A 27,999-nucleotide genomic window follows, 5' to 3' on the forward strand; every position below is an offset into this window, starting at 1 on the left:
TTTGTTATAAACAGTCCATTTATTGGCTTTTAAATAAGCAAACAGTACATCTAAAAATCACTGCAATTTTGGCACTACACTATATAGTGGTTACAGACAGATTCTACCTGAAAACGGCTTCCAGTCCTCAAAAACAAAATCCGCTGCGAAGTGAAGCGTGGCAAACAGACGGTGGACTGAAGGAACGCTCAACGCACTCCTCTACTGGGGGCTACGGTCATTCAAGAAACAAAACAGCCAAGAAGGTGGAGCAGTGACACGGTGAAGTAAATAAGTGTCTGTGCTGGACGGAGGAGCGGAGCGGAGGAGCCCCTGAAATCAGCAGTCGCACACACACACACGCACACGCATACGCATACGCATACGCACACACGGACTCACGCACGCACACGCACGCACGCCTGCTACTGAAAACCCACCTCACACACCCACACGTTCACTCTGCAATACTTGTCCGGAGTAAAAAAGCACTTTGGGAAACAATAAATAAAAGTCTGTTAAAAAGGACGACCACAAAACAAATCTAAAAAGTGTGCGGCGGGCGATCGGAGCGTCTGAGAACCACTATACAGCTCACACCACTGGCTAATGAAATCTTTACACGGGCGCATCCTGCCGATACATTACAGTAAAGATTACATTATGTACAAGATCATTGGCTAGTGGTCAATTGTGTCCGTTTGTACAATTCTTTTACACCTATACATAACACTCGAGTATGTCAAAGGGGTCGGCCGGGGCCTCGGGGGCCAGAGCTGTACAAGAATATTACAAACCGGGCAGAGTGTCCGTCCTCGCCTGCGTTACCTTAAATATTAAGTATATTAGAAACGTAAATGAGCGCTAAAGTCATTAATACATGTTTCTCATTCCATGATATCATTGCTGCCGAGTCGTGTCAGTCCGTGTCCACAAACCGGGCGGTTAAAAATTAAAATAAACGAAAGGGGGAAAAAATAAATCCTTGCTTCGTGTTTTTCTCCCGTCCCGGAAAGCTCGAGATAAAACCGCGCCTCCGGAAGGGCCCGTCCGGCACCTGGGGGACAGCAGGGCGAGGTCGTGAGCGGCGGCGGGGGGCCGCGGGGGCCGTGCCTGGCTATGCGTAGTAGCAGGGGGACACCAGCAGGTCTGTCAGCACCAGCAGCTGGTCGTCCGTGAACTGCTGCTTGTGCTCCTGCCAGTTGTCGTGGTGCGTCCGCCGGAAGTTGGAGAGCGTCTTCTTCACCGTCATCTGCGGAGAGACACACGTGAGCGGAGTCGAGACGAGGGGCCCTAACGTGGCTCCCGAGGGGCCTCACCGCACAGGGGGGCATCGCAGTAACGCGGGCCTCACAAAGTCCCGTGTTACAGCGACACACTACCCACACGCCGGCGGCCCGTACCTCGATGGGCTGCGTGTCGTTCAGGTGCGCGCTGAGGTCCATGAGCAGCTGCGGCATCCAGGCGGGCACGTCATAGGGACTGGACAGGATGCAGGCGCTCAGGCCCAGCACGCCGGCGTGGCGCTTCACCAGGTCTGCCGGGGCGAGAAACGGACGTTACACAGGGTTGTGCGAGTCGTGTGAAATTAATTTGTCTCTCTCAATTCAATAGAGGGTCTTAGGACCCTGAGGAGGACGGGCTCCCCGTGTCTGCGTCCCTCCGGCTGCGCCGTACCTGCGGGGGGGATGGTGTCCACCGCGGACCCCGGGTCTCTCTTCCTCTTCTTGGGCAGCCGCGTCTTGCACAGCTTCTCAAAGTGGGCCTGCATGGGGCTGTCCATGGACAGGAAGTTGCACTGCAGGAAGCCGCTGAGGGTGGTGGCAGCCATCTCCCTCACCTGACAGAGAGAGGGAGGGAGAGAGTGTGTGAGAGAGGGAGAGAGAGCACGAGAGAGAGAGCAGTCACTGAAATTATGAGCTCCTAAAATTAAAATATTGTTGATTTTTAGTATTTTATTCCATCAAGAAACAATGCAGATAAATGAAGTAATAATTAACAACAAAGAGAAATAAAACATTGGTGAAATATTACAAAAACTTTAAAAAAAGAAAGAAATCCCAAAGACAAGGATCAGAAGCATAAAGCAAAGAAAGGAAAGATTGAAGAAACTAAAATTAGAAGGAAGACAGAAAACAACTGAAGAGGTAAATCATCAATTACTCTATATAATATATAATAATAGTATAATATCACAGTAAAGGGAGATGCAGGACCTGCTGAGGCAGCAACACAAAGACCAGGAAGAGCACAGACTGGAGGTGCTGAAGAGCAACCCTGAGTGTCTGTACACAGACTTTGCTGGGGCAGGAGACAAGAGGCTGAGATGCAACCTCATCTTCTTCACGGAGCACACCCAGGCCCGGACATACAGCAACATTAAGAAAAGGGGGATCAGCTACAGCAGGCAGGTTCTCATTGGGGAGGACTCTGACCCGGACGGCACAGTGCTCACTGTCAACATCTACCACAGCGGGACTGTGCTGATCCAGGGCAGTGAGGCCAGCCTGACCTCCTTTGAAAACTCTTTCAACAAACTGAAAGAAGAGGCAGAGAAGGAGAAATCATTCCCTACGCCTGCCCCCCCCCCCAAAGAGTACCGACCATGAGGATCCAGCTCCAAGTCAAGAGAGCATGACACTGGACCCCATCCAGCCCCTCCCTACCACCACCACCACACCCAGCCGCATCGAGCACGTGCGGGAGTGCCTGGCAATGCTGGAGCTGGAGTTTGTGGAGTTCAGGGAGCTCACATTGTCCCGGCCCACAGAGAGCAGCCTCACCCAGCAGCTCCGAGACGAGGTGACTCAGCTCAAGAGAGAGCAGGGCGGCCATCAGGGAGCTGAGGAGTGAGATGAGCTGCCCCAACCACCGCCGCTGCCCTGAGCACCACCACTGCCCCAACCACCGTCACTGCTGAGACCACCCCGACCACCGCCGCTGCCATCGCCCACAGAGCAGGGGCTTCAGCAAAACCTGGCACTGCTAGAGCAGTACTGTCAGTCCTGGGCCCTGGCACTGAAATTCTGGATGCACCTGAAGAAAAGCGAGCCTGACTCAGTCCAGTACAAGGCCCTCCAAACCCAAGAGCTCAGCCCTGAAAAGAGTCCCCTGAGTCAGCTGGCCCTGAAGCTCACGGCACTGACCCCCGCTAATACTGCGAACAGAGACCAGCTTCAGGTCAGCACTGCTTACCTGCCCCCAATCAGAGTCAACCAAATCATAAAGATAACCAAAACCTCCTCTCTGGAACATTGGAACAATGAAACCAAATCCCAAAGTAAACTGGATCGCTATCGGGCCCTAAACAGAGAATACACCCTGGCAGAGTATCTCTTCACTGTCAGAGATACGAAGCAGAGACGGATCCTGACCCAGTACAGGCTCAGTGACCACAGCCTGGCCATAGACACGGGCCGACACAGGCAGAGCTGGCTGGCCAGGGAGGAGCGGCGCTGTGGTCACTGCGAGACAGGAGAGGTCCAGACAGAGATGCACTTCCTCCTCCACTGCAATAAATATGCCAAAATAAGGGACACATTCTTTAATAAATTCATAAATATTACAAAATCATTCTCTGAATTGATAAATGAAAAAAAAATATCTATCCTCCTGGGGGAGGGACACACAGCCCCCCTGGCTGCCCAATATGTAGCCGCCTGCCACAGCCTGAGGGGCTCACTGTGAAAACATACAGGAGCACCAGCTGTAACCTGATAATTATAAATAAAGTAAATGTACATGTCTATTAAGATTTTATTTATAAATTATAATGTTACGGTTTCATTTTTTTTTTTTTCTTACCTTTTATTATTTTTCACTGTATGTATATAATATTAACTGCTTTGGCAACACTACGAAACTGTTTGTCATGCCAATAAAGCACCCTTGAATTGAATTGAATTGAATTGAATTGAAAAAATAAAATTGAATTGAGTGAGCTCCGAGGTGACCCTGGGGGGCCGTGCGTCAGCGCTGCCCTTTGCAGGAGACACAGACACCGGGACGGCTCTCACACTGGGCTGCAGCCTCCTGTCTGCCAGCTGGGGGGCACCGGCCCCTCTACTTGCCAGCGGGGGTCTCGCCCGGGCCCTCAGAGTCACGAGAGCCACGGATACCCGCGTGGCACTGGAGAGAGTCCGGCCTGCCGGCACGTCGGGATGAAACGCCTTCACCCTGTCACTCGTGTGGCTGTTTGAAGCTTCTTGAAACTATAGCTTGCATACAATGAAGCTGATTTTGACCAATTACGTGTTCCGCCGGCGGACACAATGTTCTACGGAGCGAGGTTGCAAGTACCACAGTAATTAAACACCGTTATCCCCCACGAGCCCCCGGACACGCCTCCTCTCCTCCCACTCGCACACTTCACACACAGAGCCACTGTGCAGCCATGGGAAGCTGGATCTAGTTTCAGTGTGTGTGTGTGCGTGTTTGTGCGTGTGCGAGTGTGTTTTGTGTGTGCGTGTGCATGTTTTGTGTGTGTGTCCGTGTACACATTCCCAGCAATTGAGTGGACAACTTTGAAATCTCACAGCAAAAACCCTGAGGAGAGAAAGAGCCAGAGATCAGCTCCTCTCTCTCCTTTATCCGTCTCTGAAAGAGAGGCTGCCGGAGCCGCCCCTCCCCCCCGAACACATCGCCCATCACTGGGGTTTCCATGACAACAGCCAGATCAGCAGTTCCCTGGCTGTGAGAGAGCGAGAGAGAGAGGACAGAGAGCGAGAGAGAGAGGACAGAGAGCGAGAGAGAGAGGACAGAGAGAGCGAGAGAGAGAGGACAGAGAGAGCGAGAGGACAGAGAGAGCGAGAGAGAGCGAGAGATCATGCCAATAAAGCTTGTTTTGAATTTGAATTTGAGAGGAGAGAGAGAGAGAGCACTTCCTCCTACACTGCAATAAATACAAAGAAACGAGAGACAAATTCTTCCACAAAATCACTGTCTCTCCCACATTTACCCAAACAAGACAGAGCTACAGAAGCTGGCCGTGTTGCTGGGAGAGGGACACACGGCCCCACAGCCTGAGGGACACGGGGTGAACGCTCAGCACAGGGGACTGCAGGGACGAGATGTCTATATACTACAGTATATTTCATTACTGAAATGTATTCTTCTATTACTATTATTGTTTTTTTTATTATTCATTTATTTATCTATTACTATTTGGTCTATTATTGCAGTATTATTATTATTACTACGATTATTGTCAATATTACGGTTATTTGTATTATAAGTATTATTATCATTATGATTATTGTTAAACATTATCATCAGCATCTCTCCCTGCACGACAAAATTGTTAATTAATCTGTACCCCCCCCCCCGCCCCGCATTTCTCCAGTTTTTCGTGTATTCTTAATTAATTGCTGTTACACTATGTAAAACTGATGTTGATCGGTTATATTGTACCTGCTTTGGCAATAGTGTTATGTTAGTCATGCCAATAAAGCTCCTTTGAATTTGAGAGGGGAGAGAGAGGCGGGAGAGGAGAGAGAGGAGAGCAAGCAAGAGACCAAGAGATGGGGAGGAGACTGCACCACCCTGTTGACGCACAGCTGGGCGTCTGTGATGGCGCAGGTGCTGAGGGGTGCGAAGGCGTCTCTCACCTCCAGCTGCTCGTCCTCCAGCAGGCCGATGACCAGCCAGCGCACGTCCTGCACCGCGGCCGCGTGGCTCAGCAGGGTGAACAGGTTGTAGAAGACCATGGTCTGCAGGTAGGTGAGCACGGTGTAGCGCGCGTGCCAGGAGCTGCTCCCCGCGATCTGACCACAGCAACGACAACACCAGCACTCAGGATGATCACAACAGATCTACAGGTCCTATGAAGGCACCTGTGGCCCATCTCACACCCCTCTCCAGGGCTCTCGGGGCCCCAGGACCTCAGACCGGACACACTGGGTCTCTCACCTCCTTCAGCATGCTGAGCACCAGGGGGATCTGCTCGGGGTACAGCAGGCCCTGCGACATCAGCGACAGGCAGGTCTTGGCATCCCTCTTCAGCTCATCGTAGCTGTCATCGTTCTCCACCGGCGCGATCTGACGGGAGAGACGCACACCCCAGTGACACAACTGCGCTGTCCAGAGCACACTGCCACCTCCAGCTGTGAACATCCAGCTGCTTGGGGCCAATCATTTAATAACAATTAAGAATAAGATATGCAAGAGGGGAGCCCCACGGGACAGAGGGACAGAGGGGAGCCCCGCGGGACAGAGGGACAGAGGGGACAGAGGGGAGCCCCGCGGGACAGAGACGCACCTTGAACAGCAGGGGCAGCAGCTGCAGCTGCTCAGGGACGGCGGTGGAGAAGGAGCGTCCTGCACTCGCCATCAGCCACTTGAGCACTGAAACACAGGGGACACGGGCGTCAGGGGGACGGAGCGGCACACAACACGTCACTGCACTGCACCTGCGGAGCTCCCGACACGCTCGTGGCATCACGGCAGATGGGACACTCTCTAAACGTTGTTTGTGAACCTTCATGTTTACTCTTCCGTCTCTCAGTCTGAAGCCCTGACTCCACAGAACGCACGCTCTCACACCCCCCTCCACCTCTCCTGTCCTCCTCTCGGTCGCTCCCTCTCTCACCCGTCTTGAGCAGCTTGATGGCCTGCGTCCTCTCGTCCTGCTCGCCCACGCCGTTCTCCTCCACCACATGGTTCTGGATCTCCTCGTCCGCCTCCATCAGCGGCTTGAGCTGCCGCATGACGCGCTGCATGAAGTGGCCGATGCGTGGCGAGGCGGCGGGCCGGGTGCAGGGCAGGTTCACGTCGATCATGAAGATGTAGGTCAGGACGCTGCGGAGGGGAGGACGCGGTTATTCTCCGGACCGGCGCCGGTTTGTGTAACCGGCTTCAGAGCCGCACCGCCATGGTTCTGGCAGAGCTGGTTATTCAGTGTCTTTTGGCAAACAATGCTCACATTTTACTGAGCGTCGGAGACAGGAGACTCACCTGCCGATCCTCTCGCGCACATTCTTGTACACCTGTGTGAGTTTGGGCTCCAGGTAGCACAGCAGGCGGTGCAGGAGCTCGGGGACGCGCCACTCCTGCTGCGCCAGGCCGCCTTGCAGTACGTACAGCCGGCTGCGGAAGACAGCACACGTTACCAACACGCACTGCACACGCAACACACACACCCATCAGATCTACAGACAGATTGCCTTCTCCAGCACCATATGGCCCGGCTTATCCTCAGATCTCGTATCGGGACGTCCTGTATGTTCTCGGACAATGGGGACGCCTCAGAGCAGACAGCGAGACGCAGAAACGGGCGCCGTGACTAATTTAACACAAACACACACTTTGTCCGAGCGCTGCTCCCGTCCCCGGCTGTAATTGCTACAGCAAACGGAGACAAGTTTCCCAACAGAATGCAAGTGTTTGAAGAGAATAAAATAAATCAATAGAGGGAGAACACGGCCCTTTATCTCCACAGCTGTATTGACACACTCAGCCAGGCGTCTGCTGTGAGGGACATCAGCAGGACATGCCCATCGCGGGGGAGGACTCTGCAGCCGCACTGCTCGACTGTAGGACAGCAAATACCGACAAAGGAGGCGGGAGGCGGGAGAGAGTGTGAGACGGCCATCTACAGCGTGCTCTACAGGGCCCTACACAGGCACACACACAAAGACGCTTCATATCCATCTCCTCACCAGGCGTCCACGAAGGATCCCCCTTCTCCGTTGAGTGGAGACTCCATGAGCATCTCGAAGAGCCAGTGCAGCTTCCGGGGGTCTCGGCTCTCCTGCAGGGGAGCGCACAGAGTGAGACTGAGTACAGAGCCCTGAGGCACACACTCCACACACACTCCACACACACTCCACACACACTCCACACACACTCCACACACACTCCACACACACTCCACACAATATGACAGTAATATTTCAGGGGTTCATACGCAGGCGGTGGCGATGCAGGTGCCCCAGTCGCTGTACGTTTCCACAGTGATGTTGGAGAGCGCTTTGCGGATCAGAGGGCAAAGCAGCCCCCACAGCTGCTCCACCTGCAACAAGAGCCCACAGCATTTACATGGCATGCGTTACTGTGAAGCACGGGGCACAGGCCGGGCCCGAGACCGCCAGGCACCGCGCTTCACCTGCAGTTTCTGTTCATCATTTACATCAACGTTTAACGAAAGGAATGCCTTTGTGACGGAGGCTCTTCGGTGTTTCTGCAGTTGGTTTTGCTTGAAAGAGAAAAACATCTACAGTGTTCCTCATCACTGCAGCCGCTGCCCTCTGCTGGCTGTGAGGGGACACTGCGAGTACAGAGAGCCAGAGCGGAGACCCTTCTTACATCGCGAGAACGAACGAGAGTGTGCGACTGTGGGACTGGGAGCGAGAGAGAGAGAGAGAGAGAGAGTGGGCTCCGCACTTCAAGAAAGATATCGCTGCTCTAGAGGCAGTTCAGAGGAGAGCAACCAGACTTACTCCAGGTCTGAAGGGAATGTCCTACTGAGAGACTGAGGACCTGAACCTTTTCACCCTGGAACAGAGGAGACTACGTGGGGACTTGATCCAAGTCTTCAAAATCATGAAAGGCATCGACCACATCAAACCAGAGGAGCTTTTCCAGATCAGCAGGGACACACGCACCCGGGACACAAATGGAAATTGGGGATCAAGGCATTCAAGACGGAAAACAGGAGACACTTCTTCACACAGAGAGGCGTCACAATCTGAACAAACTCCCCAGCGATGTGGCTGAAGAGACAATTTGGGATCATTCAAAAACAGACTGGATAGGATCCTTGCTCACTTAGTTAGTAATGGACACCAAACGAGCACGATGGGGCGAATGGGCTCCTCTCCATTGGACACTCTCTTATGTTCTAAGAGTGAGTGAAAAAGTTGGAGCGAATGAGAGAGCGAGAGAGGGCTCACCTTGGCGAAGCTCCAGTGCTTGCAGCCGCGGATCAGCCCGGCGATGATCTCGGCCACGCAGCGCTGCGTGCTCTCGTGGGAATCGGCCACCAGGCGCTCCATGTGCGGCCGCAGCACCGGCAGGAAGGCGTCGTCGTAGTTCCGGAACAGACCCTGCGGAGGGGGCGGGGCCACAGCTCAGACACTACAGCCGGGGAGGCGGGGCCACCGCGCAGATCACGCCCAGGGGCGGGGCTCGGCTCCTGGCCGTGTCCCTCTAGTCTCTCACTCACCTTGAAGAGGCAAAACCGGCGCGGGTTGAACTTGTCCTTCCCTTTCCTGTCCTCGAGCGAAAGGAACTTGATCAGCTGGTCGACGAACTTGGGATCTGAGAAATGGTCGAAGATGATCTGCTCCATCTGAGACAACGAGACGACGACAGCAACGATTATAGAGGACAGAGGTGTGACGGACAGCCTGGGGGCCAGAGGGGGCCGGAGGGGACCACAATACCTCGTTCATCTCGTCTCGGCTCCGGCCCAGCGGGGGCTGCTCCTGCACGGGGGCGTAGAGCAGCAGCTTCCTGTAGAAACAACACGGGCCAGTCAGCAGCCGTCCTCACAGGGACACCTGTGTGACAATGTTTTGTTTTTACACATAGAGTGTATTACACCCAGCAGGCATCCTGGGGGACGGCACTGTGTCAGTATAGCACACTTCAGTCTCCTTTATTTAGCAGTTTTTATGTTCATGATCAGGCTGTGTGTGTGTGTGAGTAGTGTGCTCAGTGTACCGTGGCCAGCTGTAGTAGCCCCAGTGCGTCTTCTCCACGAAGCGACACGCCTCCCAGGCCTCCTGCGTCTTCAGCAGGTTCTTGCCGTCGTACTGCAGCCAGCGGTTGTCTTTCCGGTCTCCTGCCATGAGCTCACCAGGCTCCTCGCAGCCACCTGCCGCAGAGACACACGCAGAGGCGATCAGCTCGATCAGTCCACACTCAGGGGCTTCGAGTCTTCATACAGACTCTACTCCTCAGGTAAAGCGCTCAGTTCAGCTCCTATGCTCTCGGAAAGGTAATTTAATATTTTATGCACTTGACAAAACTACGTAAAAACACGGACTTACTGATTTCATAAGGATTCAATTCCACCTTTTTGTGCGGCCTTTTCAGCTGCTTCATCACTCCAGCCACGGCAGAGATGGCCATCTGTGGAGGGAGAGAGAAATGATATGTGAATAACCTGATATTTGTATTATTAAACATGTTATTGTATTTAATTTCAATATACCTCATTGCTTTAGCAATACTTGTGTAAACATTTGATGCCAATAAAGCTTGTTTTGAATTTGAATTTGAGAGAGACAGAGATGGGGTGGAGAGAGAGAGTCACTTTGTTTAAAGAGAGGGAGAGTGTCTGACTGTGCCCTGACCTTGCGCACGATGAGCGCATCGTGGTTCAGACTCTGCACAAAGAAGCGCACGGCCGGAGGGGGCAGGGGATGGTCGTCCCTCAGCAGCAGAGACAGGAACCCGATGCAAATGTGCTCGAACTTCCAGGGCCTGAGAGACGACACACATTGCACAACACACAGTGGCATAACGCACAAGCCTCTTCCTCATGAGAGCTTTTCACATCACTTCATTACTAATTAGTCAGTTATTGAACCTCTTTTAACTGCAGCAGGTGAATGTCAATCGAGCTGAAGTGGCGATTGACAGTTCTGTGCCGTAACACCGGCGCGGCGCTTTACTTACAGGTTCCTCTGAGCCAGACACTCCAGCAGCGTGTGAACCAGCTTCTCGTACTTCCTGGAGGAAAAGGAAACATCAGCGTCAGTCTCTCGATGGGTCAGTGTGCGGTGGAGCTCGGGGGGCCGTGGGAGGCCTGGTACTCACTGCAGGGCGTCCTGGTTCCTGGCACGCTGGCGCTCCCTGCCCGTCTCCACGTCCTGCGCCGAGGGCAGCGGCACACTGGAGAGGGGGAGGGGCGTCTGCACGATCTGCGCCGCGATGGCCAGGGTGCTGTCGGCCACCTGCGGTCACACAACACACACAGGGGTCAGCAGGGACACACACACACACACACAGGGGTCAGCAGGGACACACACACGGGTCACACGTCACAGTGCGGACTCACGCTGAAGTCCAGGCCGATGGTCTCGTACTGCCGGTGGATCTTGTCCGCTAGGTCATCGAAGAGCCGCACGATGGACGGCTTCTCCAAGGACATGGCGGAGCTCAGGCCAGACGACACCAGGGCCGGCCAGGTCTGCACGATGCAGTCCCAGTCGTGGAGGTTGGCCAGGCAGACGCCGTTGTGGTTCCCCAGCAGGCAGTACAAGGCACCCTGGTGCAGGACAGAGAGAAAGAGAGAGAGAGAGAGAGACACACACATCAGTGCCAGGACTGGAGAGCGAGGGAGCACAGAAAAGTGAAGCAGAGGGGTGTCGTACTTTGAACTGCTGCTGGGTGACGTGCTGCTGCTCCGGCCACAGGAACTCCAGGACGCGGGGGATCAGGTCCCGGCAGCAGAAGTTGTAGGTGCCCAGCGCGGTGAACAGGACGCTCTGCGCTTTACTCCGCACCTGCGCCGCATGGACAGACACACAGACCGTCAGAGGAGCGCAGGAGGGCGAGAGGAACAGCCACCCCCATCCCACCGCCCAGACACCCATACCTGCCCGCCCGGCACTCACCTGGCTGTAGGTGCTGGTGGACAGGCGCAGCAGATCTCGCAGCAGGTTCTGGTGAACACTCCGGTACTCGCAGCCCTCCACCGTCAGCTTCCGCAGCTGAGAGACAATACAGAGACGCAGCACTGTCACACACCACGGTCACTGCGGCACGGCGCCCACAGCGCAGTCACTGCGGCACGGCGCCCACAGGAATACCCACCTCGTGCTGCAGCATGACTCTGTCAATCAACAGGGCCCGGATGTGCTGCTTTCTGCCGTGGAGCTGCAAAGAGAGGGCACAGGGGTCACACAGTGCTGCAGGGGGTATTTTTCATGCTTGATATTCAAATCCGAAGTGGACAGTGTCTGGCCAGCAGCGCTCTGCACTGACCCGGTTCTCCATGGACTTCTTCACCAGGTTGAAGCTCTTCCAGCGGGAGTCGAACTCGTGCTTATGGGAGCCTTTGAAATGCAGCAGGTCGCCGATGATCTGCGGGCGGAGAGGCAGCGTGTCAGACTTGCATGGTGCAGCTGCACACACCCGCCCGTCGGGCACACGGCCCGTCACCAGCTCTTCAAACACGCACCTTGATGATGGAGAACAGGGACTTGGTATCATCCTCCGAGTGCTCCAGGATGTGATCTGAGTGAAGCGGAACAGAGCCAGGTTGTTACTTTTCTCATGTCACCAACCACACCCCAACCACACCCCCAACCACACCCCCAACCACACCCCCAACCACACGGGAGCAGTTCTGCTGAGCGGGGACACTTACGTAGCAGCTTCCTCATCACCCTGCAGATGGCCTCTCTGTAGTTCTCTCTTGACGTGTCTTGGAACATAAAAATTGGAGAGTGATTAGAGTGCGTCTGGAGACGGGCTCTCGGGGGCTCAGCAGCCGGCTCTCTCTGGGCAACACACTCACACCCCACAGAAAAACACCTCCGGGGGAAATGGTTTCTCGTTAGCACCTCTTTAGAGCAAACAAGACAAACAGCGACTCATTCTCACACCCTTTTCACATTCAAGTTACCCATCTATATATACCTTGACAAATATATCTATGTCAAGAGTCCAGCTCTGGAGATGCCTGGTCTGTCTGCTCTGGTTAGGGGCAGAGAGTGTCTTATCACCGTGAACTGGCCGCGGCCTGCCGGTCTCCGAGGGGCGTCAGCGGCTGGGCTCGTGACCCGTCCCCTGGTTCCCTCACGACCAGGGAGCTGCATCTCTACACAAGCCAGTGAACGGGTCAGAACATTTCCACACACAGCCAGAGCGATCGTCCTGTTCACTAAGAAGCCCCTGCGGTTAGTGTTCACTGACCCGCGGGCCTCTGTGTGACAGGACACGTACCGTAGTCCACCCCGGTGTACAGCTTGGTCTCCTCCAGGCTCACCATGCTCGGCACGCTGCGGAGGACAAGAGCCCAGTTACATCGCTGGCCGAAGCACGCCGTCACTGTGCCTGTCTACACCACACTCAGACCGTGCTACCGTTTGATCAAAGTTTAACCACGTTGGCGTCCGGTTGCCGCACGAGGCTGATGGAGAACCTCAGCCCCGGTCAGCAAAGACAGACGTATATCAGTGAGGCGGCTGATGGTGGTGGGGGGAGACTCACAGGTTAGGGACCGGCTGTCCGTCCAGGGCTGGGAGGAGGCTGCCGGCGCCCAGCAGACAGTGCTGCACGATGGACAGGCTCTGCAGGATGTCGTCCCTGTGGGGAGAGGACACCGCTCAGGACAGGGGCTTTCCATGTGCAACATTACAATCACACATAAAATAAAACCGCGTGAGGGCAGGACAGGGTCAGTAAAGGGCAGGACAGGGTCACTGAGGGCAGGAGCGGGGCAGTGCTGGGGGCAGGGTCTCGCTCTGACCTGCTCATCTCCAGCTGGCCCTCGGCGTGGCCCTGCAGGCGCAGCAGCTCCGGCTGCAGCAGAGTGTCCAGGATGTAGAAGACGAAGGCCGTCTCCTCGGCGCTGGGCGTGTGCCACTGGATGGACAGGTTCCACAGGTCGCCCGGACGGCCCCAGTCCTGCACGGCACACAGGGGGGTTACACACGAGAGGGGAGGCAGTCGGGACATGTGGATTATCGGGGCAGGGCGGCTCGGAGACTCGGCGCACCCCTGAGGAGGGGACCCCTTCATGTTGGACTGTCTGACACTTCTTAGCCATCGTTGGGACCTGCAGTGTTTTAATCCCCATCGCAGTCACAGAGGAATACGTTCCGATAAAAGTAATTCACTAACAGTGGAAATGAGGATCTCTTTCTAATAGTTTTATAACCAGGACATTTTCCTGTGAAAGAGAAGCATTAATTATACATTCATACAAATTCTCGAGGCACAGAAGATGTCCCTGGAAGGTATTGCAGCCCACATAACACTCTAAAGACGGCAAGACAGCCGACACGAACCTGGAAAAGATTCATGGACTGTCTGTCACCTCAGCCTGATCACCAGGAACGAAACCACAGGAATCCAGTTACCGTTTCAAACCAGATGTCTGTATACACGGCCCGTGACGTTCGTTAAAATCATTATCTATCTGACTCAGTTGCCCCGAGAAGCACGGAGGCTCTAATCTCCCTGCTTCTGTGCAGCACACCTAATAGGATCAGGTCTGGCCTGTCCAGCGAGAAACTGAACTTGTTCACAGACCGAAACAGGAGCCCATCTGTCCAGCAAGACAACAACCGGGGCAGGGATCCCCGGGGAAACCAAACTGACGTCTCTCTCACGAGGCGCGTGGCGGCGTCCCTACCTTGATGGGCAGGTAGGCAGACAGGGGCTTGTCGAAGCCGCCGGGCACGCTGCAGTACTCTGTGGGGTAGATGAGCGCGGTGGAGCGCAGCAGGTGGTGCAGCAGGTTGCAGGACAGCGAGTAGCCCTGCTTGCACTTCAGGTGCAGAGTGCGCCGCAGGATGGGCACCAGCTGCGGCCGGTACGGCAGCAGCTTGTCCCCGTCCACACGCGTGATCTGCAGGACGGGAGGACGACAGGGTTAGAGACACGTTTCTGCCACCGGGGTTCTGCTGCTGTAGTTCATACGAGAGGTTTCATCTGTGAGGAAAGTGAAGGAAGCGCACCGTGGCTGCAGGGCTCACCTCGGACAGCAGCTGCAGGCTCCAGAGCAGCTCCTTGTCCAGCTCTTCCTCACGCAACACGTCATCACCTGCAACACAGAGCGCATGAGCACCACAGAGCGCATGAGCACCATAGAGCGCATGAGCACCACAGAGCGCATGAGCACCACACTGACACACAGAGCGCCCTCCCAGACTCTACCGCCCTGGGCGCAGCGCGCCCTCCCACTCACCCTAGTGCCCCGGGCACAGAGCGCCCGCCCACTCACCCTAGTGCCCCGGGCACAGAGCGCCCGCCCACTCACCCTAGTGCCCCGGGCACAGAGACAGAGGTTACTTACTGACGGTCAGCTGGTTGATGGCGTTACAGCAGTGCGGCACAAAAAGCTTCAGGGACTCGACTGGATGACACTGGAAGAGAAGAGACGAACCGCACGATCACAGCCCGGCCCCTAGGCACAGGATCAGTGACTGTCCCCTGCCGGGCAGAACGGGTTATCTTAGGCAATCGTTACCCTACCTTGGCAGCTGCCCGGCACATGTCCGCCACCATCCTCCCGGCAACCCGGGTCTCGAAGATGTTGGTCGTGGCAAAATTAAACACCTTCTCCAGAGCCACCTGAGGGCAAATACAACCATCAAAAATGGGTTTAGAGCTACGGGGTAAAAGCAGAGCCTGGCATGTTCTCTGGACACGCTCCGACATGCCCGGGGTGTACAGACCTTGAAGATGTCCTTGGAGCACTGTGTGAGGACGGTGCTGAAGGTGGAGGAGAGACCCAGCTCCACCAGGCTCTCCAGGTGGGTCATCTTCTCCGTCTCAGTCTCCTCACGTGTCTGCTCCAGCGTGCTGCTCTCAATCAGTGCGAAGCACCTGCGTGTACAGACACACACTTACCGCCCGCACACAGACACACACTTACCGCACTCACTGCACACAGACACACACACAGACGGGCGCTCACCGCCCGCTCACAGACGGGCGCTCTCACCACCCACGCACTCACCTGTCCATAAACTGCAGGACAAAGTCCTCGAACTCCGCAGAGGCTGAGCACAGCTCCCGCTCCACCTGCAACAAACAGAGGCACCGTCAGCGGCACTGTCAGCAAACTGCGATCCGCTGATAAAACCAGCGCAGGCGTGTCGGGGCAGATGAAGCCAGCGCAGGCGTGTCGGGGCAGGGGGTACGTACTTCTGAGAGGTCGTTCCTTTCATGGAGGGCGGACGAACAGTCCACCAAAGGCACAAGGGTGGAGAACGTTGCGATGAACTGGAATGTGATCTGCATAGGAGGGAGATGTCATCAGCCACACATCCATCTCTACCAAACGTATGTGTTGAACGATCAAGGCTGACCGAGCCCCTCACCATGCACTTGCTGAAGTCGTTGGGGTCCACGCCGGGCAGCGCCCTCATCAGCAGGGGCAGCATGTGCGTGGGCCCCTCGGGAAAGCGCCGGCCCCCAGACACCAGGCTGCGCGCCACGCCGATCATGCAGCTGAGGGTGGCGGTGAGCTGGTGAGGCTCCGTCAGTGTCTCCATCGCTGGGTAGGTCCTGGAACACAGAGGAGAGACTATTGCTGGGACACGGGACACGGGACACGGGACACGGGACACGGGACACGGGACACGGGACACGGGACTCACTTTTCCAGCACCGGAGGGATGACAAGCTCAGGCCTCATCAGTGCCAGGTTCTGCAGGGCCTGCGCCGCCTCCAGGCTGCCAGTCTTGCTGAACATGGCCAGCAGCACTGGCTGCTTCATGCTCTCCACGAAGGCGGTGATGTCCTGCTCGGTCAGCTGGTGGCTCTTGGGGACGGGCGTGAGCCACGTGGGCTTCTTGTAGCGCTCCCGGTGCAGCCGGCGCACAACGCTGGCCGGCAGCCTCTGCAGCAGCTTCATCAGCTTCATCTGCACCGACGACAACACACTGAGCACAACACCCTGTGGACTCTGCACACACACCACACACACACCACACTGTACCGCGCGCACACGCACACACACACACACACACACACACACCACTCTGTAGCGCAAACACGCTGAGCACACATCCTTTTCTCTGAACACACTACAGTGTGACATGGCACTGCGCAGTCTGCTGCTCTGTGTTCAGTCACCCTGTACCGCACACACCACTCTGTACCGCACACACACACACACCACTTTGTAGCTCGCACACACACACCACGCAATACCGCACACACACACGCCACGCTGTAGTGCACACATGCTGAGCACACATCCTTTCCTCTGAACACACTACGGTATGACATGGCACTGTGCAGTCTGCCGCTCTGTGTTCAGTCTGTTGTTCAGTGACAGGTCGGTATGCACTGCGCTCAGCCATGCGCAGCCTTTTATAGAGCGACTGCATCAACACTTGTCACAGGAACGCTGCTAAATTATACACAAACGCAGCCGAGAGAACGCACACCCTACACGGCTGCAGTCAGGCCGGCCAAGGCTCCTGCAAGTGACGCACTACAGCAGGATAAAGGCTTCTCCACCGGCCCTCAGAGACGCCTCTTCACACAGCCGACTTTGGGGGACCTTTGAGGACCCAGCCCAGCTCCTACTGAACACACACACACACACACACACACACACACACACACACACACACACACACACACACACACACACACACACACACACACACACATCTCAAGAGTGGGACAGCGTGGGACACACTGGGCTCACACTGTCCACAGGTCAACCCTCACCAGCCAGCGTCCGTTGTTGGAGGGATGGAAGAAGGAGGTGATGCTGTTGAACAGGCCGCTGAGCTGCTGCTGGGTCTGCTTGCTGGGTCCCCCCTGTTGAAAGCAGAGGAGAGCAGTAAGACAACAGCCCTGAACACAGCTCTGCACACGTATATCACATAAACAACTCGGGGAAACACAGGGAACTATAAAAGCAAATAGAAATCATAGTTGTCACATTAAGAGACATATAATTAATATTTTCCAACAAAACCATGTTTCTCATTCAAAAATAAACTCTTTAGCAAATAAAATTGTCAATCATAATAATTCAAGCGTGTTCGAGAATGGGACACACAGGAGGACACGCGAGGAGGTTACATCAGGGTCTCACACTGACCAGCATGGAGGAGATCCAGATCACGATGTGGCCGACATCGTACGCGTTCGTCAAGTACCGAGGAACTAAAACCTGGCTGCTCCCGACAGGAAGATTCAAACTGCGCAGGATTCTGGTGAAAATCTGCAGAAAACACACACAATACATTGAATTCGGTTCCTCATAACCAACCCAGTAGGATTTCATATCACCACCACCACTGGATTGACAGTGACAAGCTGAAGAAAACCAAGATGTTTTGGCAGAATTAGGATGACTCACAGCTCAGCCTGCACAGGCGAGTCATAAGGTTTCCTGCGGCCCACAAGTCAGAGGCCAAAAATAGAAAAGTAACTGTCAGACCCAGACTCTCAGCCCCCGGGTCACAGAGCTAATGGGACGGGCAGCTCTGGTGTAGGAAGGAATTCCTCTTGCCTTCATGGATCGATGCCATGAACTACAATAACGGAGGTCAAATTTTAAACAGAATCACAGAACATGTCAAGACTGCTTGCCTGTGCCAACTGCTAACCATCACAACAAGCCACTGGAACGCCGGCTCTGTGATGGCAGAGCAGACGTCAGAGTTCAGGATCCCGGTCAAACTGGCACAGACGCACAACCACACACACCAACAGAGCGGCAGGCCGCCCAGAGGCCCTGTGGGCAACGTGCAGCCGAGTCCCAGCCTCGCCGCGGAACTCGGCCCCCGGAGACTCTGCCCCCGGACGGCACGCGGCTTACCTTGGGAACGAAGGGATCCCAGTCGATGTAGCCAATGTTATCGCTCGCCAGTCGCGCAAACAGGTTGACCAGGTGCTGGGGAAACAAGACGGCAAGCGGTGAGAACAAGCTCGTAATCGCCGCGTTGGCAACTGCAGCGGAGGGGCCGTCTCGGCGTCTGCACTCACCCCTTCCCAGCCCGGGAGGTTCTGCACAGAGACCCACAGGTCCATCAGCTCGGGAAACCACAGCCTGCAGAGCACAGGACACGGAGCGTGAGGCTCACGACACACGCAGGCCACACGCTAAACTACATCAGTGTGGGCAATCTTGCCCCAGGGCGAGTACTGACTTGAAGCCCTTGTGGTGCAGCGGGGGGGGAAGCGTGGTGGGCAGGAAGAGCTCGAAGTAGCTGATGGCCTTCTGCATGGTGACGTCGAAGGGGCACAGAAGCGGGCGCCACTCGTCCAGCATCTCCTGCGTGGCGTCCTCGGGGAAGTACCTGCAGACCAGAGACAAGTCATCGCACCGGCAGATAGACCCAGAGCTTCCCGGACCCCACAGCGCCCCCTAAAGGCTTCTAATGCCATCCTGGTCTGTAAGCAAGACCAGCGGCTTATAGATACGCTTTCTTTACCCCCCCACCTCCGCCCCCACTCAGAGCTTTCACGTCCACGCAGCGGTGCTCAGATCCCGGACTCTTGTCCCTCTGTGGTGTAATCCCAGATCAGCCCGGGACTCTCTACGCCGTGGCTGACCACCCCCCCCGCCAGAGCACTCCCTCACAGACCCGTCTGAACACTTACGGGCGGCAGCTCTTCACCAGAGTCTTCAGCACGTTCTCCACCGAGCTGGGAGGGGACACAAACAACAGAGGAGGATCAGACACGGTCGATGGGACACAAGCTTCTCTTCACACAACGTGTACAGTTAACACCCAGTGCAATTAGACCACGTCTGAACACATGCACAGCCTGCTCCAGCGCTGCCACACGCCTGGTCACGGGGAGAAATGGTGCCGCAGCGTGTCGGCTCACAGATACGTGTCTAAAGGACACTGAGGGCAGCAGCAGCTTGTGGCATGGCCTGTGCACCCCTCACCCTTGAGCGATGTGTACGGCCGTGACGGGAATGCCGTGGATGGAACCGCGCTCTGGTTCGGAGCAGCCAGGAGCAACTCGCCCCTCTCGGCCCACAGTGCGGACCAGCGCCCAGGTCACGGGCTGACCAGGGGGAGACGGTACCAACATGAAGCTGTAGCTCGTCTTGCCCTCGAGGCGCCCCGGGCAGAGCGGCCCGTGCACGGCTCCCGGCACAGCCGTGGGGCCAGACGCCAGCTCCGCCGGCTTGATCTTCCAGGAGACAGACGCACCGAGACGGGCCCAGGGGGCGTCTCCGCACAGCATGCCTCCCGAGAAATCAAGCTCACCCTGCGCCTCATCGGAAAGCAGGCGAAACACTCCCAGCGCCACGCCCAGCCCACACACACAGACACACACACACACACAGACGCGCACACACACACACACGCCAGCGTGCACACACAGACATAGACACGCACGCACACAGATACACATGCACAAAGACAGACACACAGATACACATACACGCACGCACACACGTGCACACACAAACACGCATAGACACACACACAAATACACACACATACACGCACACACACAGATACACACACGCACACAGGCACAGTTGCAGGGGGTACAGTACTGGGCAATGTCAGATTAAAATAGAGCTGGGTTACTCAACACCACCGAGAACTGGCAACATCCCAGTGACCTTTCAGTTGGAAAACGGGGATGCGGTTTCCAGGAATGCGGTCACGGGATCACGCCGGTCGACCGTCCCGTGTGGGACCGATCAGATCGCCCGTGTTTTTATCAACAGGGACTGGAGTCTCAATCGGACCTGGCCTGACAGCTTCATTAGTAAACGGTGAACTAAGCAGAGAAGCACATTATTCAGCCACTTCCACAGCAGTGCTCGGGGGCTGTACTCCTCTATATTGCAGTGCGACATTCTCCAATATGAGTGCTGTGTTAACATCGGGTTCATTAGAGATCTGAAACCAACCAAGCTGCGTGGGGGTGTCTGGTGCGCTGTCCGAGCATGCACAGTTAAACAGGAGGCGTGCTCCACAGAGAAAATAAAGGGTTGTCCTTACCACCTCTGTAAAATATTTAGAATTATGCTTTTAGAGGCAGCAGAGTCGGGGCGCTGAGAACTGAATATGAAAGAAGAAAAGGCGTGAAGGAACATCGGGGGAACCGCCGGCACAACTCGTGGCTCTGAATGCAGCACAGGAAATAAAACACTCAGCAGGAAACGTACAGCATTAACACGGCTTTTAATCAGCGAGCAGACAGGCAGGCCGCTCGCCGCTCTGTGCGATCACTGCGGATCGAAGCACACAATGTTCCCAAAACACCATATAAGAACACATCGCACTGCATGCCCCCCCGCGGACCCCCACGCCCGCGCTGGACCAGGAGGCTGCCAGCAGGGGGTGGGGGGGTGAGGTAGGTATGGGGCTGGCCTAGATGAAGGAGATGGACCCTGACACTCAGTTCCTACCCACACAGAATGTGTCAGTCACATAAATAAAAAATACATAAATCAATGAATAATTTAACGCCCATAGCTGCATATTTAAAAACACAAGTCTTAACACTTGAAGAGGAACCGCAGGGCAGACTTGGTTCAGTCTGATCCGCGTAGCTGTTTCGTCTGAGTCCAAGGCACAACAAGTGCTGGAGACACTTTCAAGGCCCGGCTTCTATGGAGAGAGAGAACAGGGTCTCCTCCTTCCCGGGGACAGAATCAGGGCATCTCACCTGAAGTCTAGTTTCCTTTTCTCCACCTACACCCAGACAATCTGCCTCTCACTGCTTTCATATCTTCTCTAAAAGCTCAAAGTTCAATTCAAGTGCTTCTCAACCCCATTATTCAAACAACCCCACAATCCCCGTCCCTCTGAAGCACTGCTGCTGTACCAGTGTCTGCTGTTGGGCGCTCGTGCAGACCACACTTTTATAGACACCCTTCTCGTGTGTATAAGGAACGAACTCCTCCAGCAGGGGCAGCAGGCTCCGGCTGGCCCCGACGCCTGGCTGTGGGCGGCACTGCCGGCACAGACCACCCTGCAAGGGGGCCACACTGCCGGCTCAGGCAACACCTACTTTGGGAACCAGTTGAGGCCCAGGTGCTCGGTCTTGGAGTAGAGGATCCTCTCCAGCATCTCGTACAGCGGCTGCCAGGGCAGCTCCAGATCCTGCCGCGAGAGGAGCTCTTTCTTCCTGGGGAGGCAAGATGCAAAGACGCAGGTCGGGTCAATTCGAACAACACTGCCGCACCAACGCCACAACGCTCCAGCAAGAACCCAGCTGTATAAAAGGGGCAATTGTATATAAAAATAATGTAATAATTGGATAAGATTGTCTGCTATGAAATATATAATAGTGTGTTTAATGTTAAGGGATGACGGACAGGTGGCCAGTATTGGACCTGGTCTGCCAAACCATCTTCCAGTTTAGTTACAGTTCACTGCACACTAGTTGGACAGATCTGATGGGAACTCGATCAGACTTACTTCAGCAGGTTGATCAACAGCCGTGCAAATCCCTGCATCATACTTATCTCCAGTTTGGGAATGGTCACCAGCTCGTAGAGCAGCTTAATGAACAGCACATGATCTTCTTTGTTGAACTTCCTTCCGTACAGCCGGATGTACCTGCAAGGTGACACACTCAGTCAGCCGGGGATCAGCCGTCCTGCTTCTGAAGCACAGTACCGCTGTGCAAGACCTGGAAGCCAAGTTTCTGTTAGATTCGCTCGGTGCTGATGCCATTAGCAGTGAAAGTGTAACACCTGGGTTTAACAGCGACGGCGGGTCACTAAACTGTAAGTAAAGCGATGCAATATAAACATTCATGTCGGGATGAAGTGAGCGCAGCCCAGAGTCAGACTCCGGCCCTAGAGCACAGCGTTCACTCACCCAGAAAGTAAGACTGTTCTTGAGAACTCATTTTATTAACGGCAGATATTAACACCGGTTTTCCGTCACCCCCAGCCGGGATGATTGTACGTTTTCCTTCCCAGAAAGTGGGCGTCTGCCTTTCGCCATAAGAATGTAATTGTAATTCCACCCACAACAGTTAAAGATCATCATCGTGACCAGCTTTCATTCAACACATCTGAGGTTTAGCGAACACTATGCAGAAGGGAAAAGAGATCTATACGAAAGATGGTATTTCCTAAGTTGTTGGCATGTGTCGTGGATTTTCTGTCAGCAAGCTGCGGAGTGTGGAAGGCGGTATGTCATTCACATCCCGAGTCATTACGCTGCTGAGGAAAGGCCTCTGAACCAGCAGAGCGGCTCCAGCGCTGTGTGAAATGAGGGGCAGGCGGAGGTGACAATGACTGCGGTGCTGGTTTATAAATTGGTTATAAATAAACTCACAGACATATTAAAGGTCACAGGCTGCGAGTGCATAAAGGATTAACTTACAGCAAAACAAATCACACACACAAAGTGAGCAAGAAGTAACAAAGCCACAGCCTGACCACTTCAGCACTCAGTTTACCACAGTAACGGCTTCACTCTGCAGTATCTGCCTCGTCACTTGAGCGCTCGCACGTTAAAATGCCCCCTGCAGACTAGAGCACCGCTCCGCCGCGTCTGCGTCTCCCCCGCCTGCTTCGCGCAGATGAACAGGCTGTGGCTGATCTTCACACACAGAGCTGTAGCAGCAGATGCAGTCCAGTCAATAATGAGCTAGAGCTGTCATGCAGCCATCAGAAACGCACGCTCTTGCCTCTGCCTTGTTTGGTTCATCCCATTTGAATCGATAATCTTTGCTGTAGACGTCACTTAACACCTTTGTGCATGAAACCCTAAACACACACGAAACTGACCCAAACAACTGTCCCACAACGACAGACATGGATATTGAAGGGGGGTTCACACAGTACTTAAAGAGGCTTCTGTTAAAGAGTCTCTAGAGACACAGAAAAGGCACTAAATGATTACTTACATATAAGTATATAATTATTACTTGTATACAAAACTTGTTATAGATCACTTACGTACATATTAATAATTATGTATAACAACCATTTCAATGAAACGTGCAAAAGTGTGTAATAATATTGTTATTTTGTTTTGTATTATTCTTGCTTTCTGACAAACTGAAAAGTTCAGTTGCTTTTTTTACATTTCTCTTGGAAGGCACGTTGCTTTATGCACAGCCTATATTGTGCTGGAAGCTACATGTGACTGACATCCCGATGTGTCCCGTGCAACAATCGGACTGCCCTCATCAGGCTGGTATTCATATATGAAATAAGTTACGGTTCACAAATTGCTTAATTAGCCTTAAGAACTATTTATGCTGTATGATTAATTCCACTGTAGACGAAAGACTGGAATCAGGGATGGAAAGGCACATCCTTTAAAATACAAAACACTCTCTCTCCTGCCCTCGCTCAATGTATAAAGTGAGGTGTTGGTCTTCAGAGTGAGAGCGACTGAGACTCAACGATTGGGCGCTCTCCCAGGAGTCCTCTGGTCTGTTGAGCCCAGAACAGGGCGGCACGCGGTGAATGGATGCCTGGCAGAGGAGAGGCAGAGCATCCGGGTGCTGGGGGGCGGGGCGTGGGCCTGGCCGGACACGCAGACAGCTGCCCGTGGGCAGTGTGCAGCCGGCTTCCTCCACACATGACCGCAGAGCAGCCAGGCTGATCTCAGCAGGTAAAACCAAACTTTTACCCAACAATCCCCACCCTGGATGGTAACTTTTCATTTGCACAGAGACTAACCAGTGGAAATCCACCAGCAGATGCTCTTTGCAACCATGTAACTGGGCATCGACGTCTTTAAACTGCATTATCATCGTTTACCAAACAATCCTTTCTACAATCAGTATAGTATTAGTACAATAAGTTCGATAGAGTTTCATTCGCAAAGTGAAAGTGAGGGTGTCTGGGTCTGCATGCTCGTGTGGGTGTCAGGTGTGGTGGTTGTGGGCGTGTGGATGTGCACAGCCGGCAGGGGGGGGTAAGTGATGCAACAAAAGCAACAGTGTTCCAAGTCTGTCCCAGCAAGCCCAGCACTGCCGCCTGCCCCCCCACTACCACAAAAACACCCATCACACACACAGCCCTACTGCATAGGCCTCATCTGTCAACACAAAAATGTTCCACTGACTCGGTACGTTATTCCAACACATGCGTCGTCTGGAAACTCTGAAACTGCTGTTCCACGATCAGGAGGGAAGAAGAAAAACGATTCCCTTGAATGTATTTATATATTTATTAATGTCATTGAAAGTTGATTTTGTTCAGCCCAGTCATGAGACCAGTAAAGTAGGTCAGCATTCGCCACCACAATTTCCATCTCTGCAAACCTGCACTCAGTGAGCCGGGAAGACGAGAGCCAGAAGCGAGAGAGGATCTACACAGAGGCTGGCACGGCGCTCAGCGGGGGGAAGAGGAGCGCCTCCACTCTCAGAAATCAGTCCAATCTCATCACAGGCCGATGGGATCGGGCTATAAAACTCACACTAACGCTCTTCAGAGTGGAAGCAGCACAAACTGGAACTGCCTGGTGTCAGAGCATGCATTCACTTCGGGGAGGTAAACACTGGAAAAGCTCTCTACAGTAGTGGACCCACCCCCACTCACACCATCACCACCTCATCAAGTGCTCCGTTGAGCTCTTCTACAGACGTGTCCCGAAGAAAACCTCTCCTTCACCCAGCAGTGTCCGCATTCACCCCAGCGCTCCCTCCCCTGGCGGTCTGTCTACAGCGCTGCCAGCCCGGGGGTCAAGAGCACCAACCGTCCACACTCGAAAACAAGTCTCTCTCATAACTGGAAGCAAACAGCTCCTTATGACTGAGGAGTTATATTAAACGAGTGGCGCACATCGACTGCATGGAAAGCATGCCTCTGCAGTGCATGCCCAAAATAATTGCAGTGTCACTTCCTGCAGGAGGGAAAGTTGAGCGGCGCAAGGATCATCAGACTGACACTGTCCCACTTAGGCTGCAGGGAGCCGCAGTGCCACGCGGTTGCGGAGCTTGTGGACACCGACAGCAGGCATTTCACAGCGTGGACGTCTGCCTTGGACTGGCTGACAAGGCACTATAATCCTCATGTGTGCATAGACACGTCGCCCAAACCAAACTAGCTCCCTGGCAGAGGCAAAGGATCCAGTTCAAGTAAACAACATAATACAGAGGCTCATTCCCACACTCTGCTTTGCTCGCCTCTCACACAGTTTTACGCAGCCTCTCCGTCAGAGTGTTTGTCAGTCATATTGATGTGTGATCAGAGCTGTGCAGCAGGATAAGGTTTTAGCAGCACAAACACACAGTGTCCATCCCAGCCAGGTTCTGACATTAGCCCACAGATGTGTCCAATAACCGGGATGAACGCACAGATCGAGTAACAGACAGGAAGGCAGAGGCAGGCGGAGACGTGCAGCCAGCTGGGAGAGACGTGTAGGCCGACTCAGCCAGTGCGGACAGTGCATTCAGAGCACACACAACACAACAATTGATAACAGGCCGGTGAGAAAGAAGAGCAACAACGGGTCACTCCGTGTGAATGCCAGTCTGTGTGCACAGGGCTTGTGAATCTGGCGCCGGCCTTCTGAACAAAAGCGAGGGAAACATCTCCGCTGATGACGCAACACACCGCTCAGCTGATCCAGAGACGTTACAGACAACCCAGGGGTTTAATTACTACTTTTACACTGCTTACTCTACCCACCATGTTATTATGGCTGTAAACTTCATGGGGCTCCAAGAGTGAATCACACTGGACTGTATAATGATTCTTCTTCAAATACTGTAGAAGTATCATCTCCACATTATGCGACTTTTTAATTTCTTGTCAAAACTAACCAAGTGAGTTTGGACAACTTTGTTAGCCTGACAACAACATCAATAATAATAATAATAATAATAATAATAAATTGTGGAACCTGGTGTGTGTTTGAATGGCAGCCCAGTTCGATAAAGCTTTGTAGTGCTGAGATTTTACACAGCCCTGCACTTCAGTGTAGACTCGCCCAGTATGACTAAGCACTGTGTGTGGAAACAGTGTGACGCTGCGATACGCAAGTCAACTGTTTGTGTTGCTGTCATACGGAAAGTTCCTTACGTTTTGTGCTCCAGAAAGTAATTCCATCTATCTATCCATCTACTTATTTATGGACATCTAGACAGCAGCTGTTCCTCTTACAACACAGCGACACACTCCACTTGGCAAAAACACACAGCGCCGGCACACATTACTCAGCGTAACCGGCATCTCACTCTCAATCATATCCACAACATCGGGGAAGAGAGAAAGCCTGGAACAATGCGTTATGCCATGTGTTGAATGCAGAAAGCTCCTAACACGAAACAGTCACCGTGGCGATATATTTACTGTCCTTTTCCAATTTCCCAAAGTGCTGTCAGCGGACACGAACAGCCCAGTCTTTATGATTGATCTCTCTGTTCATGATGGCACAGAGAGGGCAGTCTGTGCGTGTTAGTGTCCCAGCCTGTCCAGACGGCCCGACACCGAAAGTAGGCCAGTGGATCTGCGGGACCCGGGCTGCGATACAATGTAACAAAGCAGCAGAAACGCGACGTCAGCATTTCCCCGGCCTGCACTGTGACAGCATCCACATCCAGCGGACAGCCACCTCCAGTGAGTCCGTCTCTGTGCAGCCGGACCCGGGTGAGCCTCTGAGCACAACACCAACACTTTATACACAATATAATAATCACATTAACGACTTAACGAGAGGCTGTGGATGACGAGCCCGGCTCTGAAAGTTTTAACGCACAAAGCCCGAGGAGGCGCACCGGGTCGCCAGCCCGACCCGGACTGTCGCCCCGCTGACCCATCTTCACACACAGGGAGGGCACTTTCTGAGCCCTTTGTTGTGCCCACGAAACCAGTCTCACTGGTGCCGTCCGGCGCCCCTCCGGCCCAGACGCGACGGACCGACGCGGGAAGAGCCCGCACTGTCAGGGTCTGTATCCAGGCAGTGACGACTGACAGGCGGGGGCCCGGGACGGGGTACAGACGGGGCCCTGCTCCGGCCCGGCCCAGCCCGCGCTAGGCCCGCTGGCCCTCACACCGAGCGGCTCTCCGCCCCCCACACTCAACCCCCGACCCGCAGCCCAGAGGCGCCGCACCGCTCGACTTACGTGGAAAGTTTCCGGGTCCAGAAGAGCACCCCGGGCCACAGCTCCCGCAGCAGCACCGCCCGGCCCAGGTGGCCCTTGATCTTGGCCAGGATGTCATCGGACTCCCGGTCGAGCCTGTCCGAGTAGGGCAGGAGTTTATTGTAGACGATCTCTTTCTGGGGGACAAAAGCGGGAGCCGGAGCCTCGTCTGTGCTCATATTACAGTCTGCCTGCGTGCGGCTGCGTCCACCGTGTCGCTCAGGCTGCCGGAGCCGGGCTCTGTGGCATGGGGTCCGGGTAACGGTTCTGTGGCGCTCGTCAGCTCGGAGCTCAATCCGCTGCTCTGACCTCCACAGCCGCGCTCTCTCTCTC

The 27,999-nt window shown here is 54.4% G+C and overlaps 1 protein-coding gene across 2 annotated transcripts; it reads right to left on the reverse strand.

Annotated features, from left to right (window-relative positions):
• On the reverse strand, positions 1-27,999 carry psme4a (proteasome activator subunit 4a). 2 transcript variants are annotated; one of them, XM_066697124.1, is made up of 47 exons: positions 27,649-27,999; positions 22,029-22,169; positions 21,619-21,735; positions 20,604-20,663; positions 19,231-19,275; positions 18,777-18,926; positions 18,613-18,676; positions 18,446-18,520; positions 17,723-17,845; positions 17,344-17,436; positions 16,260-16,525; positions 15,981-16,167; positions 15,805-15,894; positions 15,617-15,681; positions 15,333-15,483; positions 15,130-15,228; positions 14,951-15,020; positions 14,631-14,698; positions 14,288-14,503; positions 13,400-13,557; positions 13,141-13,236; positions 12,874-12,929; positions 12,296-12,352; positions 12,107-12,162; positions 11,911-12,009; positions 11,740-11,802; positions 11,541-11,636; positions 11,298-11,429; positions 10,982-11,191; positions 10,741-10,877; positions 10,600-10,653; positions 10,275-10,404; positions 9,969-10,050; positions 9,640-9,793; positions 9,360-9,429; positions 9,140-9,265; positions 8,868-9,020; positions 7,883-7,987; positions 7,635-7,726; positions 6,931-7,062; positions 6,566-6,774; positions 6,236-6,321; positions 5,887-6,015; positions 5,586-5,741; positions 1,657-1,819; positions 1,383-1,516; positions 1-1,231 (listed from the first exon to the last, which is right to left on the reverse strand). In XM_066697124.1, the coding sequence occupies exons 1-47, from the start codon at positions 27,843-27,845 to the stop codon at positions 1,097-1,099; spliced, it is 5,547 nt and encodes a 1,848-aa protein (XP_066553221.1). In that variant the 5' UTR covers positions 27,846-27,999; the 3' UTR covers positions 1-1,096. The 2 variants fall into 2 exon arrangements, with proteins under 2 accessions (XP_066553221.1, XP_066553222.1); XM_066697125.1 differs by lacking the exon at positions 20,604-20,663.

Source organism: Amia ocellicauda, chromosome 23 (genome assembly GCF_036373705.1).
Source record: "Amia ocellicauda isolate fAmiCal2 chromosome 23, fAmiCal2.hap1, whole genome shotgun sequence".
NCBI classification, from domain to species: domain Eukaryota; kingdom Metazoa; phylum Chordata; class Actinopteri; order Amiiformes; family Amiidae; genus Amia; species Amia ocellicauda.